The following is a 15,175-nucleotide window of genomic DNA, read 5'->3' on the forward strand; positions in this document are numbered from 1 at the left end:
AAGGCTATATTATTCTCACACAGATGGTTTTCTTCCCCTACCCTTCAATATGTCTGTGTGAAAAAGTGACTTGTCAGCTAGCTAACTAGAAATCCAGATGTCTTATTGTTTATGATTGGAATGTATTGACACAAAACTGATTTTCTTCTTTCAAACAAGTTCCATTTTCTTTTCTCTAAGGTGTTCCCCAGCTCCCCAGTTCTAATGGTCTCTGGCCATAGGCATTCTTCGCTCACACCTGGCCTGGCCATCTACCACGTAAGAGTAGTCAACTTCACATCCCTCCAGCAGATGGCATCACCTATTTTCATCAACATTTCCTGTGTGCTCACCAGTCAAAGTGAGGCTGTACGAGTGAGAGCTATGAAAGCTAAGTCTGGTGCAGGTGAGCATGGGGGTGACTATTTTTAATCTAGAGGCAAAAAGACTGAATGTATTACAATTTAGTTTAGAATTTAATTAATGGGAAACATTCAGCCACTTGATCAAGATTATTCAGACTAGCTGGGACATGGATCTTTATTCTCGGAGCCTACCCTATAACCTTCAGGTAGCCTTCTTAAAACTTGTTTAGTCGCTGTCCCAGGCTCCTCTGTCCATGGGATTCTCCAGGTAAGGATACTGGAGTGGGTTGCCATCTCCTTCTCTAGGGGTCTCCTGCTTGGCAGATGGATTTTTACCACTGAGACACCAGGAGATTCAGGTTGGATCCCTGGCTCAGGAAGATCTCCTGGAGGAAGAAGTGGCAGCCCACTCGTTATTCTTGCCTGGAAAACCCCATGGAGAGAGAGGAGCCTGGCGGTCCCCAGTCCATGAGGTTGCAGAGTCAAACACAACTTAGTGACCAAGCATGAATGCAGTTTAACCTGCGTTTACTAGCCTCAAAAGTATACTTCTTGCCTTGTTTTAAGCCCTTTGATAAATGTTTGATTTAATCCAAAAGTATTTAGCAAATCTTTGTGCATCAATCAGTAAATGGTAGTAATCCTAGAAGCAAGACTTGGCTCTGACAAATCCTGATTCTACCTTTACCCAGTTCGGAAATGATGCCAAGTTTGGGTGGGATGGTAACAGTTACGGAAAGAGGTGTTAGAAGTTTCTTCCCAGGTGGCTCAGTAGTAAAGATTAGGATTTAATCCCTGGGTTGGGAAGATCCCCTGGAGGAAATGGCAACCCACTACAGTATTCTTGCCTGGAGAATCTAGGAGTGAATTAGGCTGAACCTTAGTACATCTAACGGGAGAAAGGTTTTGGCTTCTGTGAGTATCCGATTTGTATGAGTCAGTAAATATTCTAAGCATATTTATATGCATTTTAATTCTCATTCTAAAGGGTTTCCTAAAACTCTTTAAGAGATGTTTTCCCCTTTAAAGAGTTGAAATTGGGATGTTCAGGATCCTATCACTAGAGAATGTTCAACCCCAATCTGTGCTGTGAGAGTAGTTTTTAAACTGAGTTCATGGATCTCTATAAAGGTTCTCAGAATTCAAGGTGTCCATGCCCTGAATGGGAAAAAACAAAATTACATCAAAATTACAGTAGTTATCAGACCTAAAAATGTATCTTTATTACTAGAGCACACATACTACTGTATTACAAATGAGGCCTTTTAACATTTAGCTGTGTATTATAAAACTTTAATTGGTTTCCTTTATTCCTACATTTTTTGCATTGAAAAACATTGAGTTGGGGTACATTGACTTCACCAGACTGCCAAAGTTACCCATGGCAAAAAAAAAAAAAAAAGCTAAGAATCACCTGGGTGCTCATTGGAAGGACTGATGCTAAAGCTGAAACTCCAGTACTTTGGCCACCTCATGTGAAGAGTTGACTCATTGGAAAAGACTCTGATGCTGGGAGGGATTGGGGGCAGGAGAAGGGGACGACAGAGGATGAGATGGCTGGATGGCATCACTGACTCGATGGACCTGAGTCTGAGTGAACTCCGGGACGTGGTGATGGACAGGGAGGCCTGGCATGCTGCGATTCATGGGGTCGCAAAGAGTCGGACATGACTGAGACTGAAGAATCACCACGTTCTTAAGTGATGAGGGCACAAACTAACAGTACACTGTTATTTTTGCTACAAATATGCAACCCAATCTTAAGTTCACTCATACAAGCATGATACCTACTTGCAGAAACAAGTAGGTATTTAAAACAGGGCCCAATTAAGACAGGAATTAGTTCAATATAGACACAACAAAGGGGTGTCCTAAGTTAATATACCTCTTGATTTATTTGGACTTCCAGTGTTGGGACCAGATCAGGGAGGAGATTTTAGTATGTTGTTTTGTTTAGTCGCTAAGTTATGTCCAACTCTTTTGTGACCCCATGGACTGTTGCCTGCTAGGCTCTGCTCCTCTGCCAATGGGATTTCTCAGCCAAGAATACTGGAGGGGGTGGCCATGCCCTCCTCCAGGGGATCTTCCCAACACAGGGATCAAGCCCAGGTTTCCAGGCATTGAAGATTCTTTACCATCTGAGCCACCAGTGAAGCCCCCACCTTTTTTTTCAGTACAAGCAACCTCAAATTATTCTTCAGAGTAAAGCAGTTTAACAGTGTGAAGTTGTTAAACAGTTATGAACAGAGTTTAGAGAGAGGTTAAGAGCAGTTAAGAGCCCAGAGGTAGAGGGCCTATACAAGGGTTGCAGAACAGGAACTATGTATAAGGGCCTGGTGACAGTTTATCTGGAATGGCAATTTGGTGAGGCAGGAAGAGTTCATTTCTAGACACTGAAGAATTCGAAATAACCAAGAGAAAGTATGCTTCAAAAGACATGTCTTAACTTTTATTGAGGACAAATTTATATACAAATCATGTTCCCTAGAAATGATAGCTGAATAAAAAAGGACAAGTGGCTCCTGGGTCATTGTTTCAGGTTAGAGGGATTACAAGTTGAAGGATGTCACTTGGAGTTAAAGTACACAGGAGAGATAACAGGCATTTTACAGTGGCAGAGAATTTAAACATTCTTTTGGAAGCTGAAAAGGCTTAAGAATTGTAGTTTATTATGTTAGTGATAAAAAGCCAAAAAGGTAGAGGCACCAAGTACAGTTCACCCCTTTTTCTCTGGTAAGAAACAAAAAGAATTTCCTAGAGGGCTAAGTTTTGAGTGCTTCAGCTAGATATCTCAGAAGCATACAATTTTTAAATGCAACCATCTGTCCTGTATATATTAAAAAAACTATCTTCTTTTATTCTGCCAACGCGTAGATCAATGTGACGGTTCAGGTGTTCTCCAGAAGTTTGCAGGTTCTTACCAGAGTCTCCTTTTTACCCTCTTTGTGATGCTGGCATCAACAGCTTTCCTCTTTCTAGGTAAGGAGTCCTTATATTCAGCACCGTAGAATTTAGACTTGGAAACTGCCTTCATTTCACAAACTAAATGAGGATGAAAATTAGCTGTTTATATCACATCTAATTTGGGACATGCAATTGAAACTGACTTAGCCTCCCTACCCTTAGTCTCCTGGTGGACCAAAGATCCTGCCCAATTTACTGAGAAGCAATAAACTGCATGCAGCAAACAGCTACCACTCAGAAGTGGAAATCACTGCTCAACTTTAGATGATAGCTAGTTTTGCTCAAATACATAGCAATAGATGATTCAAGCAACGTAACACATACTATTATCTACACGTACATTTCCCATCTTTCAGCCGTTAAGTTGAATACCTCTGAAAATCACTGAATAAAAACTTCCTGTTAAGTATACAGTGTTATTTAATTTGAAGCCTTACTTTTTTTATAGCAATACTTAAGAATGGACTTGACCCTTAAGGCCTCCCTCCAGTGAGAAGAGATCTCCTTGTTGACATCTTATTCTTTTTCCAGCATACAATGCCTTCCTAAACAAGATGCAGACAGTTCCAGTTGTTTACGTGCCAACTCTAGGTACACAGTCAGGTAAAGAATCACCATCTGTTATCTCCGAAAAACTCAGGTACCACCCTCATTCACCTCTATTCATCCTTCTTTTATTTCCTTTCCTCTTAGGTTCTTACACATCCACACGTTCTCCCCCTCCGCTCCTGAGTCCACAACCCCCACCAGCCCAGAATCGGCTACAGCACTGGCTGTGGAGTATAAGACACTAACCTCTGCTTGGACAAGTCTTTAACTATAGGGGACTGGAGATTTCTAGCCCCAGATCAGCAGCAACCTCTACATTCACACACCTCCAAACAAGGCTTCTGAGAACTGTAAATAAAGCATCCTAAGCTGTTTTATATTAAAGTGGCGTGCTGGATTGTGTTTTAAATATCAATTGTCAGTTCTTAATTCTAAGAAAACATAAAAGTAAAATGAAATACCCCATTTACATACTATTCCAGTTTTTAATCAAGCTCTGCAGATTTACTCCATGAACCTAGGGATAGCAATGTCCCAAATGGACTTTTTAAGTTCTTGGCCACTTACTTGCCCCAAATGACTCTAGAATCCACTCTTCTGGTTGCCCCTGAATACGTGAGGTAGGAACCTCCTAGAAGTAAAACAAGACAGTAAACAGGATGTATCCAAAACGTGTTTATTGGGATGGTTTCCCGTTCATCTCGATACAGGGTACTTTTAGTGCTGCTTCCGTCTGAAAGAGCATCCTGCCAAAAAAAAAAAAAAGTTCCAAAGGTTAACTGATAGCAGCCTACTTACCCTACCTGAACCCCACAAAATGCCTCTAACCCACAGAAAACCTACATTTGTATTTTCTTCAACTCTTTAAGCTTCTACCTAGTCACTAGACATGAGATTCAGCTCATATGAAGCCCTTTTACCACCCAGCTTTAGACAGTAGCATTTTAAGATGAATGTTTCCTGATTATGCATTTGGTAGACATAAGAAAAAAAAGTATAAAAATTACATTAAACCATTTACCTTCTGTAAGCCTCGCTTTTCCTCCTGTAGGCTGGCAGAGGACAGTAGAGCAGCCAACACACAAGACTACTGTTTGTGCATGGCTAAAGACGGTGGTGATTTTATAGCATCCTGGGGGGAAAACATCAAGGAGTTACCCTTTTTCCTCCCAAACCTTTCTTCACTTAAACATATGATGTCAGGCATTAACTGTAAAACAAGTATGCTATGAAAATTCTTGGAATTTACTTTCCTAATCTAAACTTGATTATCTGGCTCTAGGTATACATCAAAGTCAACTCAAAAGCAACCTCGACCATGTGCCCCAACCTATGGATTTTGAGTAAACATCATCATCCAAAAAATTATTCAAAAGTCAAAGAGAAAAAACCCTGTACTTGGTGAGGAGACATGCTCAGTAACTGGTCAACATATCCACCCCTTTGCCGCCAGGAACAAGTACATAAATTACCACAAAACCCAAACATTATCATTCCAGTGTTTTCCCAACACAAACGTTGTGGTCTACAGAGTTTTGAAGGGGAATCTCTCTGGATCACTCCTCCTAAAGTGCAAAATTTTACTCATCTCTAACATTCAAATTTGAATACATTAGGGCCTCACGGATACCTTTTTTCAACTCGTGGGATTCAGTGCTTTCCCCACTAGTACATGTTATCTCCTCACCTGGGCATTTTACATCCATGAAATAGGAATTGGGGCTCTGCACCAGGCGCTTCTTCTTGTGTTTCCTCTTCTCCTCTTCTGGAGAGGGATGAAGAAGATCCTTTGCGAGCTAACAGAGGCAGAAATGTAGAGATTTAGAAACCAATGGTGAATATGGATGATCGAAAACAGCCCCCACTGCCACACAACGGGGAGAGCTCTCCCCTTGTCGCCCCTGGTGTCTGCGCAGCTGGGCCGCCATCTTATTGCCTCTCCGCTCCCGTCCAAGCACGGGTCCCAGCTGGCCTCTGCGGCCCCTGTAGTTAACTTGTCCTGGGAAGTGCGGAGGGCAAATGAGGGCCCTCTGTGATCCCAAATCAGCGTGAGAGCAGAGTGCAGACAGAAGAACGAGATCTCCACGGAAACCTAGCCGAAGAACTCACAGGCATGTTCTCGTGAGGAGGTCGTCACCGCCGGAAAGGGGCGGAAGCGGAAATCCTGATCCTTAAATTCGCCGTCCCGCAGGAAATGACGTTAGGCCCTATCGCCGCCATGTTGAGAAGGTCGTTCTCTCACGGTCTTGGGCGATGGGGCGAGGGGGGGCTGCCATTTTGGGAAGGTCTCTAAATGACAGGGCTCAGATGAGTCGCCATGTTAAGAGAGGGAGCTTGGTATCTTTTTTTTTTTTTTTTTTGATGTAATAAAGTTTTATTTTTCAAAATGTACAGCTGGTGGGACCTGTTCATGCATCTTCACCAGCAGCTGGGGCATCTCCACCCTTGGTGTTTCTGGTGTAAATCACTTGAGCTCTGTGCTTTGAAACCAGTTTAATAAGTCCTTTACTAAGGAGTTCCTGAAGGGCTGCTCTGGCCAGGGAACCACGAATCTTCAGTCTCTCAGAGACGACAGCTGGAGTTATAAGCTTATAGTTGGGAACTTCTTTACAGAGTTTGTCATATGTTGCTTTGTCAAACAAGACTAGGTTATTGAGTTTGTCCCGAACTTTGCCTTTGGACCACTTATTCTTTTTGGCCTTGCCCCCAGATTTGTTCACTGGATCTTTGTCTTTCTTGGCCGACTTTCCGGCATCTTTCTTCTTCTTGTCGTCCTTGGGCGGCATAGCGAAACCCGGAGAGCAGCTGCAGCCACTGCAACCTCGCTAAGATGTCGGACAAAAAGGGGGAGCTTGGTATCTTAAGGTCAGTGTCTGGTCTCCGTCAAGGGGTTAATAGACATTTTTAATATTTCGCGCTACACTTTAACAACAGAAACTGCTTAGGAAAACAGAGTCATGTCTGTGACTTGTTAAATTTCTTTACTATTTTTCAATTGGTTTAGTTTCCCCATTTTTAACAACTCAGTAATGTAAATATAAAAAAAGTAAGTTCTCATCTTTTCCGCACTTTCAGCCTATTTCTAGGACTAACCGTTGTTAATTTTATTCTCTCCTTTCCATCTTTCTCTGTAATAATTATTACATCACTCACTTCTGTATTGTTCTGACTGCTTTGAATGCTAATCTTCACAACTCTGTCTTTACATTCCCACATCCTTTCCGCCACATTTTCATCAGAACTGCCTTTCCAAGATTTGTAATCTTGGCATCACTGAAACTCTGGACAGGTAATGAAAAGAAAGAAAACCAAATCATTATCTTCTACAGTAACGATCAAAGGGTTAAAATGTCCGTTTGTCATAGAGGAGGAACAAAAATGACTCAAATGGTATATGGGGACCTGGTTAATTCCAAAGGAATAGAATGGGACAAGGGATGTGAGTTCTTGTCAAGGATACGCTGGTAAACGTTTAACCATTGACTTTATGGAGGGGAGCCCTGATTTGTTGTCTTTGCTAATTTCAATGGAGGAAATACCTTGGCCAGTTTCAGACTATCAGTGTTACATCATTAAACATGGATTTGGAAAGCGAAGTCTGTTTTCATGAGCCAGTAATAATTGGTTCCAGCACACTACTGTTGTTGTTCAGCTGCTCAGTCATGTCTGACTCTTTGCAACCCCATGGACTGCAGCAGGCCAGCCTTCCATGTCCTTCACTATCCCAGAGCTGGCTCAAACTCATGTCCATTGAGTCAGTGATGCCATCCAACCATCTCATCCTCTGTTGGCCCTGCATCTCATCCTCTGTTGGCCCTGCCCCTCTCCGCCTGCCTTCAGTCTTTCCCAGCATCAGGGTCTTTTCCAATGAGTCCATTCTTTGCATCAGGTGGCCAAAGTATTGGAGCTTCAGCATCAGTCCTTCCAATGAATATTCAGGGTTGATTTCCTTTAGGATTGACTGGTCTAATCTTGCTGTCCAAGGGACAACTCAAGAGTCTTCTCCAGCACCACAGTTCAAAAGCATCAGTTCTTCATCTCTCAGCCTTCTGTATGGTGAGAAAAACCTCTGAGGAAGTGACATGTTCCCAGGTGGCTCAGTGGTAAAGGATCCAGCTGCCCATGCAGTGGATGCAGTTTCAATCCCTGTGTCGGGAAGATCTCCTGGAAGAGGAAACAGCAACTCTGATATTCTTGCCTGGGAAATCCCATGGACAGATGAGCCTGGCAGGCTACAGTCCATGGGGTCGCAAAGAGTGGGACACAACTGAGTGACTGTGCACGGCACACCGAAAGACAAGAAATTAAATAAGCAGCAGTCTGGGAGAACTGCATTCTAGGCTGAGGCAAGAGCTTGTGAATACAAAACCAGAGACCAGGAAAAGCCTACCATAATTGGGGGGGGGAGGGTAAAGGCATTATTGCGGAAGCTCTGAGAGCTAGTGGGAGAGTACTGTGGAGATGAGGTTCCAGGGAAAGCAGGTATACAGCAGCATAAGTGACCTGGGTTCAATCCCTGGGTCAGGAAGATCTCCTGGAGAAGGAAATGGCAACCCACTCTTCCCATTCTTGCCTGGAAAATCCCGTGGACAGAGGAGCCTGGCGGGCTACAGTCCATGGGGTCGCAAAAGAGTCAGACATGGAAAAAAAAAAAAAATCAGACACAACTTAACAACTAAACAACAGCAGCAATTTAGAGAGGTGAAAAAGAATAGTCTATTGCTGGGGATGAAAAGTCCAGATTCAGACAAAATAAGATGAAAAAGAACTAATAGGCTTTTATCAGACAAATCCATGAAAATTGAAGAATAATTAAGCTTAATAATTAAGCTTAAAGCACTTAAGAATAAGTGCTTTAAGCACTAGTGAGAGATGGTTTGGCCATCAGGGAGAAGTAGAGAATACTCACGTTTTGTAATACAACTTGGAGACATAATGGGTGGTTAGATAAAGGATAGAAGAGGATTGAATAGTTGTGTTTGAGAGGGACAAACATTGGCACAGAGTATGACAAGGATAACTGAAGTGACAAAAGATGCCTTTTCATAACCAGTGCACTATGTTTATAGAAGGGCTGCTCTACTGACCTGCTATTAGAAAAGCAGATATTTTGAATATTTTTTCCAAAGCAAAGATAAATTTGGTTTTGTGTAGCCATGTTCTCCATATTTCAGCTTTCTGGTTGCCAAGGCTACACATTCACAGTCTGTTCATTAGTGTGTTAGGAGTACTGCCTCCAGACTGTGTTAAAAGATCCACATCTCATCAAGAGAATGACACCAGACATGTATAGTCTCAATCTCTGTCTTCCTGAGCTGGCCTGTCAGAGAATTCATACACAGGTTCCCAGAAGGAAGACTGTTCAAGATGAAGCTCCAGAATGTATCTAGGTGAACGGTGTGTGGGCTTGGAGACTGGGAGAGGGAGTGTGTGGAGCTGATTCTATAGTATAATTTTGGAGCTGATTCTATAGTATATTAATTTTAATTTTCACTCTGTTCCACCAGGGGGCAGACTGACTCAACAAATAGCCACCAACTTCAGCCATCCCGCTTTTTTCAAAAGGAGTTGGGATTCTAAAACTAAGGGCTTGGAAAAGTAACACCAGAATTCTAGAACTGCCCCAGAAGGATTCTATTTTTCTTGAGTACCCCTTTCAAAAATCAGTCCCCAATTTTTGCCAACTCCTGTGTTACCCTGGCCTTCGCCCTTATTCCCCCAAACTTTCCTTTTCCCCGAATTCCTCTAAAATTCCTCTTCCCCTGGTCATTCTGATTAAACCTCCACTTCACCCCAGCCTCTCTGGCTTCTGACTGGAAGAGCGAAGTCAAAAGAGGGGGATGGTAGTAAGCAAAAAACTGTTCAAAATGGCTAGGGAGACAGGCCAGCATTGGCTGGGAAGGGAAGGCCAGAGAGCAGGAGGCTGGGCTGGCCGAGGAGGCCAGCTGAAAGGGATGGGCGGGCACGGGGTGGGGCCCGGAGGAGTGCCGCCTCTCCTCTTTCCCAGAGCCTGGGCGGAGAGGGAGGAAAACTTCCTGGCCGGGGCTCTGGGCCCGCTCCCTTTGCCAGCCCTCCAGTCCCGCCTACCGGTGCCCTTCGCTTCCCCACCACCCCTCTCCCGGCACCCCCAGTGTCCGCCATGGCCAAAGCCTACGACCACCTCTTCAAGTTGCTGCTGATCGGGGACTCAGGGGTGGGCAAGACTTGTCTGATCATTCGCTTTGCAGAGGACAACTTCAACAACACTTACATCTCCACCATCGGTGAGCCCACTGGCCATATCCTAGATCCCCAACTACCCCATACCCTCATTCCTAGGCTCTTGGATTACTAGTGGCCCGCGTTAGAGTCAGGCTTCTGGACTCCAGTCCCTCAGCCTCTCTCTCTCAGACCCATCCCCCTTGTATGTCTCAGGATGGTACCCAAACCTCTAACCTCTCTGAGACCTCCAGATTACTCCTCAGCTGTGCCTGCGCCAACCCCTATTTTCTTGGGACCACCTGTCTCCCTTGTCCCCACAAATTCACATGAACCCGTGTCTGCTTCCCTCTCAGCTCCTCTTCCCCCACCCTCATCCACCTAGAACTCTTGATCCATTCTCCATATTTCCTGTATCCCCCTTTCGCTGATCATCTGTCTCCCAATTTTGCCAGCCTCTTTCTGTCCCAACTGAGTTACAGACTCTCCCACTGCATTCCCACCTTACCATCTACTTTCCAGTCTCTCTGCCCCTCAACTTATTAGGGGTTTGGGGAGGGTGCCACAGAGGGGCTGGGTGTGCCAGAGAGCGGCCCAAGGACTGGGATCATGAATATGCAGTCAGCCTGCTAAGGAAGGTGGGACTGAGGGGACTTCTGGGGTCTCTGAGTCAGTCAGGTGACTCAGCCTCCTCCCTGGAGCTCCTCACTGGCTTGGGGGAGGTACACAAGTTTCCACTAAAAACAAACATTGTCTCCCCTCCTCCCCCTCATTGTTCTTAACCTCCTCTGGCCTGTGTAGTAAGACCAGGAGAGTCTCAAGACAATTCTGGTTAGAAAGTGGAGGGGAAAATATCCCTCTCTCATATTTCAGTCGCAGGGGAATCTTGTTTAGACTCAAATTTTCTTGTTTCCAAGCCTGGCATACTATTAATCTGCATGGACTGGTATCAGCTTCCTTTTTCCTTGCTCTTCACCCTGTAGGGTCAGGAGGCTATGTGGGAGAACGGAAAGTAGAGGGTTCTACGACAACAGAAGGGAGAAGGAATTAGAAAGAAATATTTGGGGGGAGACAGATTGAATTGAGAGAGTTGTCAGCTGGCGTGGCTGAGTGGACCCAAGAAGTGCCTTAAAGGCCTTCAGCCTCCTTGCAGAGTTTTCATCCTCTTCTTTCCCGCAAAGTCTATAAGATCTAAGTCAGAACAATACGCCTGCTATACAAGTACAGCTTTGAGAAAATCCCCGTAGTTTTGTACTTCCTGCGAGACTGCTCCCCAAGTGCCTTCCCTGCAGAATCTCTGCGCTGCTCCATTCCTGTCCCTCTCACCACACACTTGCACATGCACATAATACGTGTCTGGATTTCAGTGTTCCCTCTCCACCCCTAGGAATTGATTTCAAGATCCGCACTGTGGATATAGAGGGGAAAAAGATCAAACTGCAGGTCTGGTGAGTGAATCCCCCAGGACTTCGAAACCAGACTTACTCGTTTATTTCCTATAACACTATAGTTTCTCTTTAGTTTTGTTTCTCTTCCTTTCCCATCGCTCCTTTGAGTACATTTTCTAATCCATTTCTGTCACCTCATTCATATGTCATTCCATCTCTCTCTCTGCTCAGTCAACTATTTTCAACTTTGTTATAATTCTGTTGTCTGTCCTGGACCCAGAGACTCCTCTGAACTTGGCAACTGTCTAGCTCAACTGTCTATTGAGCTATAATATGGATACAAGCTCTCAACAGTTAAATAGCAAGTAGCAAAATTAAGACTTGACTCTCTGTCCAGTGGAGAGCCCTTAAAGCCAAGAGTAGAGGTTTGACCTGACTACCCTGAGGAAACTGGAGACCCTGAGGGTGTCAAGTGGTAAGAGGCTTAATGGAGGCATTATGATACAATAGACAAGAGGAGAATGTGGTTCAATCCTGTTGTTACAGAATGACCTTCATTAGTTATTTCTCCTCTCTAAATCTGTTTCCTCATCTGTAAAGTAGAGGCAGTAAAACATGTCTCACAAGGATAGAGTGAAGATTAAGTAAAATGACATAAATGATGTATACACAGTGCTTGGCACAAAGTAAACAATTAAACAGACCTATTTCTTCAGCCTTTACCTTCGCTCAGTATCAGCCCAACAGTCTCTTATCCCTTTTTCCCTTTATTGTTTTCCTGACTCTGTTTAACACTCCTTGTTGCAAAAGCTAAATTCTTAGGGGATGGGAGTGGAATTCTCTCTTTGGAGATCTCTTACCTCTATCTCACCCCATGAAATATTCTACCCCTTCAGGGACACAGCTGGCCAAGAGCGATTCAAGACAATAACTACTGCCTATTACCGTGGAGCAATGGTATGAAGCATATTTCTGGACAAGGGATGATGCGATAGAATGTCAACTACAGAGGGATAGGAGTTGGGGCAGAGAAAAATGGGGAGGGGCATAGTGTGGGTTGCAGAGGGCCCCATATGGCCTAGTGATTAGTCTTGTGGATAGAATTTACAGGGTCAGTTAGAGGGCAGTGGGAAGCCTGAAGAGGGGAATATTGTACAAGGCTCCATTGTGAACTCTGCCATTCCCCAGGGCATTATCCTAGTATATGACATCACAGATGAGAAATCCTTCGAGAATATTCAGAACTGGATGAAGAGCATCAAAGAGGTGAGGACAGTTCCAGAGAGGTGGGGGAACTGGGTAGAACCTAGAGGATGGAGGAGACTGTGAAAATGAGCAGGACCCAGCTTCTACTCTTATCTTTGCTCCCAGAATGCCTCGGCTGGGGTAGAGCGCCTCTTACTGGGGAACAAGTGTGACATGGAGGCCAAGAGGAAGGTGCAGAAGGAGCAGGCTGATAAGGTAAGAGCTGGTTGGGCAATGTTCCAGAACTGGGCCAGGAGGGCCAAGGTGAGGCTGGATTGCAGAGGACTTGGCCGCTGCCCTCTGTCCAGCTCTCCTCTTACCACTTCTTCCCATGCAGTTGGCTCGGGAGCATGGGATCCGATTTTTTGAGACAAGTGCTAAATCCAGTATGAATGTAGATGAGGTGAGACACACCCCATCCTTCACCCCCAAAGAGTATTGGAAGACAGACTCATGCTCCCCTTCAACCTATCCTGACCAATCTCACCTTTCCCCGTTAGGCTTTCAGTTCCCTGGCACGGGACATCTTACTCAAGTCAGGAGGCCGGAGATTGGTGAGTTGGTTGTGCTGGGCTAAGTACAGCTGGGTGTGTGAGAGTGTGTGTGTGTTAGGGGTAAAAACTGATGAGGGGAACAATGCTAATACTCCTGTGAGGGTGGATCTCCTTCAGTTTATGGCCCCAGCCAGCCATTCTCACCCTGCACCTTCTCCCTCTAGAAAAACAACAACAAGCCCCCCGGCACTGACCTGAAAACTTGTGACAAGAAGAATACCAACAAGTGCTCCTTGGCCTGACGACTCCTTTCTGCCTCTCCACCCTACGCCTGGAGACTGGATCTGAGGAAGGCAGGGCTGAGGGGCTGGTAGGGGAGAAATAGCAAATGGGGCTTGGAGGGGTAGAGATGGGTAGATGGTAGAAGAATGGGGAGAATATGGAGAAGAAAAAAAAGGAAGGAGAGAGAAAGAAAGAGGAAATGAAAGGAAGCAGGATAGAGCGGGAAGGAGAGGCAAGAAAAAGGAAAAGAATTGGGAAGGTGGAAGAAGGTGAAAAGGAAGTAGGAAGAGACGGAGGAAGAAAGGAAGATAGATTGTCCTAGGCCTCAGACCTTCTCTGGGTTTCCAGGGCAAATATAAATGTAAATAAATAGTTGATTTATTGTTACTGGATCAGGCTTTAGGGTCCTGAGAGAGGCTGGCTCAGTACCACCCTCTGAAGGTTTGGTCCTATGCTGTCACTCTGCATGGTCTTTCTCAGTATTAAAGGCCACCATTTGCACAAACGTTCCTGGTTTGGGTAACTTTTGTCATTGTCGGAATCGCTATCTACCCATAAACCTAATTCTTGTGTCTCTGAGGTGGCTGGTCTACCTGAATCTGGCTGTGTTCCTGTGATGCCTAGTCTACAGGTCTCAGACCTTCCCCAGCTGTTTAATTGATGAGGGAGACAAGGAGCAGAGATTCTCTGAAATTAAAAGTCTGTACATCCTCTTTCCAATATGGGATTTAGAGGATCCTTGCAGGCAGAGTCTTGTCCAGGAGATTCTAAAAGAGAAGGACTCTTTCCTGGGCCTCCCCAGGAGAGTGATAACCCTAGCCTCAGAGAAACAGGAGAACCAGTATTTTTTATTCATTAATTTCAGCAAGCATCTTTGATTCTGCCAAAAATCCCTTTAAGAAAGTAGTATTATTACCTGCTCTGATAGAAGAAGAAAATGAGACAGAAAAAAGGTTCATATAGTCATAAATATTTATTGAGCATCTACTCTGTGCCAAGCACAGTGGTCAAGTTAAAATAACCTCTGGGTGGTACTTAAAGGAAGAGGGACAAATAAAATTTAACAAAAACAGCCCCTAACGACTGAATAACAAAGAAGCAAAACTACTGACGTGCAAAAGAACCATGAACAAGAAACTTAGGCTTGAGTTCCCTTAAGTATACATAGACCCTATTTGTTCTTTACAGTATTTTTTTTAGTTTCCAATATTTTTAAAAAATATTGTCTTCTAAATAGCATTTGCACTGTACAAATGCTTATTCAGAAAAAAAAATTGAACAAATAGATTTTATAACTATATGGTTTTGTAGAATTTGCATTTTAATTAGTATTTCTATAGTTCTCTAAATATGCTCCATAAATTTATGCTTATACCAACATTATATAAATATGCTCTTGCCAGCACTATTTTTTTTTATATTTTAAATCTTTGAAAAAGAAAAGACATGTTTTGATTTACATCTGTTTGATTAGTAAATTTGCAATTTCTTTTAAAATTTTAAATTAATTTTTTAATTGAAGGATAATTGCTTTACAGAATTGTGTTGGTTTCTGCCAAACATTGGCATGAATCAGCCATAGGTATACATATGTCCCCTCCCTCTTGAACCTCCCTCCCATCTCCCTCCCCATCCCATCCCTCTAGGTTGTTACAGAACCCTAGTTTGAGTTCCCTGAGTCATACAGCAAATTCCCATTGGCTATCTATTT

The 15,175-nt window shown here is 43.9% G+C and overlaps 4 protein-coding genes across 14 annotated transcripts in view; 2 read left to right on the forward strand and 2 right to left on the reverse strand.

Moving 5' to 3' along the window:
• The window catches only part of NUP210L (nucleoporin 210 like), a 102,102-nt gene extending 95,401 nt beyond the window's left edge, over positions 1–6,701 (forward strand). For 7 of the 11 annotated variants that reach the window (XM_070785585.1, XM_070785586.1, XM_070785594.1 and 4 more), the window contains 3 exons: positions 181–385; positions 3,219–3,323; positions 3,840–6,701. In XM_070785585.1, coding sequence (XP_070641686.1) covers positions 181–385; positions 3,219–3,323; positions 3,840–4,102 — 573 coding nt within the window. In that variant the 3' untranslated portion in view covers positions 4,103–6,701. Of the gene's footprint in view, positions 1–180; positions 386–3,218; positions 3,324–3,839 lie in introns of those variants that run through there. The other 4 variants (XM_070785587.1, XM_070785591.1, XM_070785588.1 and 1 more) reach the window with 4 other exon arrangements.
• Positions 4,520–6,061, reverse strand: RPS27 (ribosomal protein S27). Its single transcript, XM_019954819.2, has 4 exons — positions 5,967–6,061; positions 5,545–5,653; positions 4,879–4,989; positions 4,520–4,603 (listed from the first exon to the last, which is right to left on the reverse strand). The coding sequence occupies exons 1-4, from the start codon at positions 5,970–5,972 to the stop codon at positions 4,575–4,577; spliced, it is 255 nt and encodes an 84-aa protein (XP_019810378.1). The 5' UTR covers positions 5,973–6,061; the 3' UTR covers positions 4,520–4,574.
• LOC109554406 (small ribosomal subunit protein eS25) lies at positions 6,230–6,643 on the reverse strand. The gene has a single exon (XM_019954867.2). It carries the CDS (start codon positions 6,641–6,643, stop codon positions 6,266–6,268), a length of 378 nt encoding a protein of 125 aa, XP_019810426.2. The 3' UTR covers positions 6,230–6,265.
• A 3,145-nt stretch (positions 6,702–9,846) lies between the features above and the next one.
• RAB13 (RAB13, member RAS oncogene family) lies at positions 9,847–13,969 on the forward strand. Its single transcript, XM_019954879.2, has 8 exons — positions 9,847–10,120; positions 11,443–11,503; positions 12,340–12,400; positions 12,632–12,709; positions 12,815–12,904; positions 13,026–13,091; positions 13,189–13,242; positions 13,407–13,969. The coding sequence occupies exons 1-8, from the start codon at positions 9,997–9,999 to the stop codon at positions 13,482–13,484; spliced, it is 612 nt and encodes a 203-aa protein (XP_019810438.2). The 5' UTR covers positions 9,847–9,996; the 3' UTR covers positions 13,485–13,969.
• Positions 13,970–15,175: the final 1,206 nt, after the last annotated feature.

The sequence above is a fragment of the Bos indicus genome, chromosome 3 (genome assembly GCF_029378745.1).
Source record: "Bos indicus isolate NIAB-ARS_2022 breed Sahiwal x Tharparkar chromosome 3, NIAB-ARS_B.indTharparkar_mat_pri_1.0, whole genome shotgun sequence".
Classification (NCBI taxonomy): Eukaryota; Metazoa; Chordata; class Mammalia; order Artiodactyla; family Bovidae; genus Bos; species Bos indicus.

Coding starts and splice junctions, on each gene's coding strand:
- RAB13 (XM_019954879.2), top strand. CDS start 9,997: ATGGCCAAAGCCTACGACCACCTCTTCAAGTTGCTGCTGATCGGGGAC. Junction 12,401..12,631: donor CCTATTACCGTGGAGCAATG/GTATGAAGCATA, acceptor GCCATTCCCCAG/GGCATTATCCTAGTATATGA. Junction 12,710..12,814: donor GGATGAAGAGCATCAAAGAG/GTGAGGACAGTT, acceptor CTTTGCTCCCAG/AATGCCTCGGCTGGGGTAGA.
- RPS27 (XM_019954819.2), bottom strand. Junction 4,990..5,544: donor CATGGATGTAAAATGCCCAG/GTGAGGAGATAA, acceptor TTTTCCCCCCAG/GATGCTATAAAATCACCACC. Junction 4,604..4,878: donor AAAAGCGAGGCTTACAGAAG/GTAAATGGTTTA, acceptor TTTTTTTGGCAG/GATGCTCTTTCAGACGGAAG.
- LOC109554406 (XM_019954867.2), bottom strand. CDS start 6,643: ATGCCGCCCAAGGACGACAAGAAGAAGAAAGATGCCGGAAAGTCGGCC.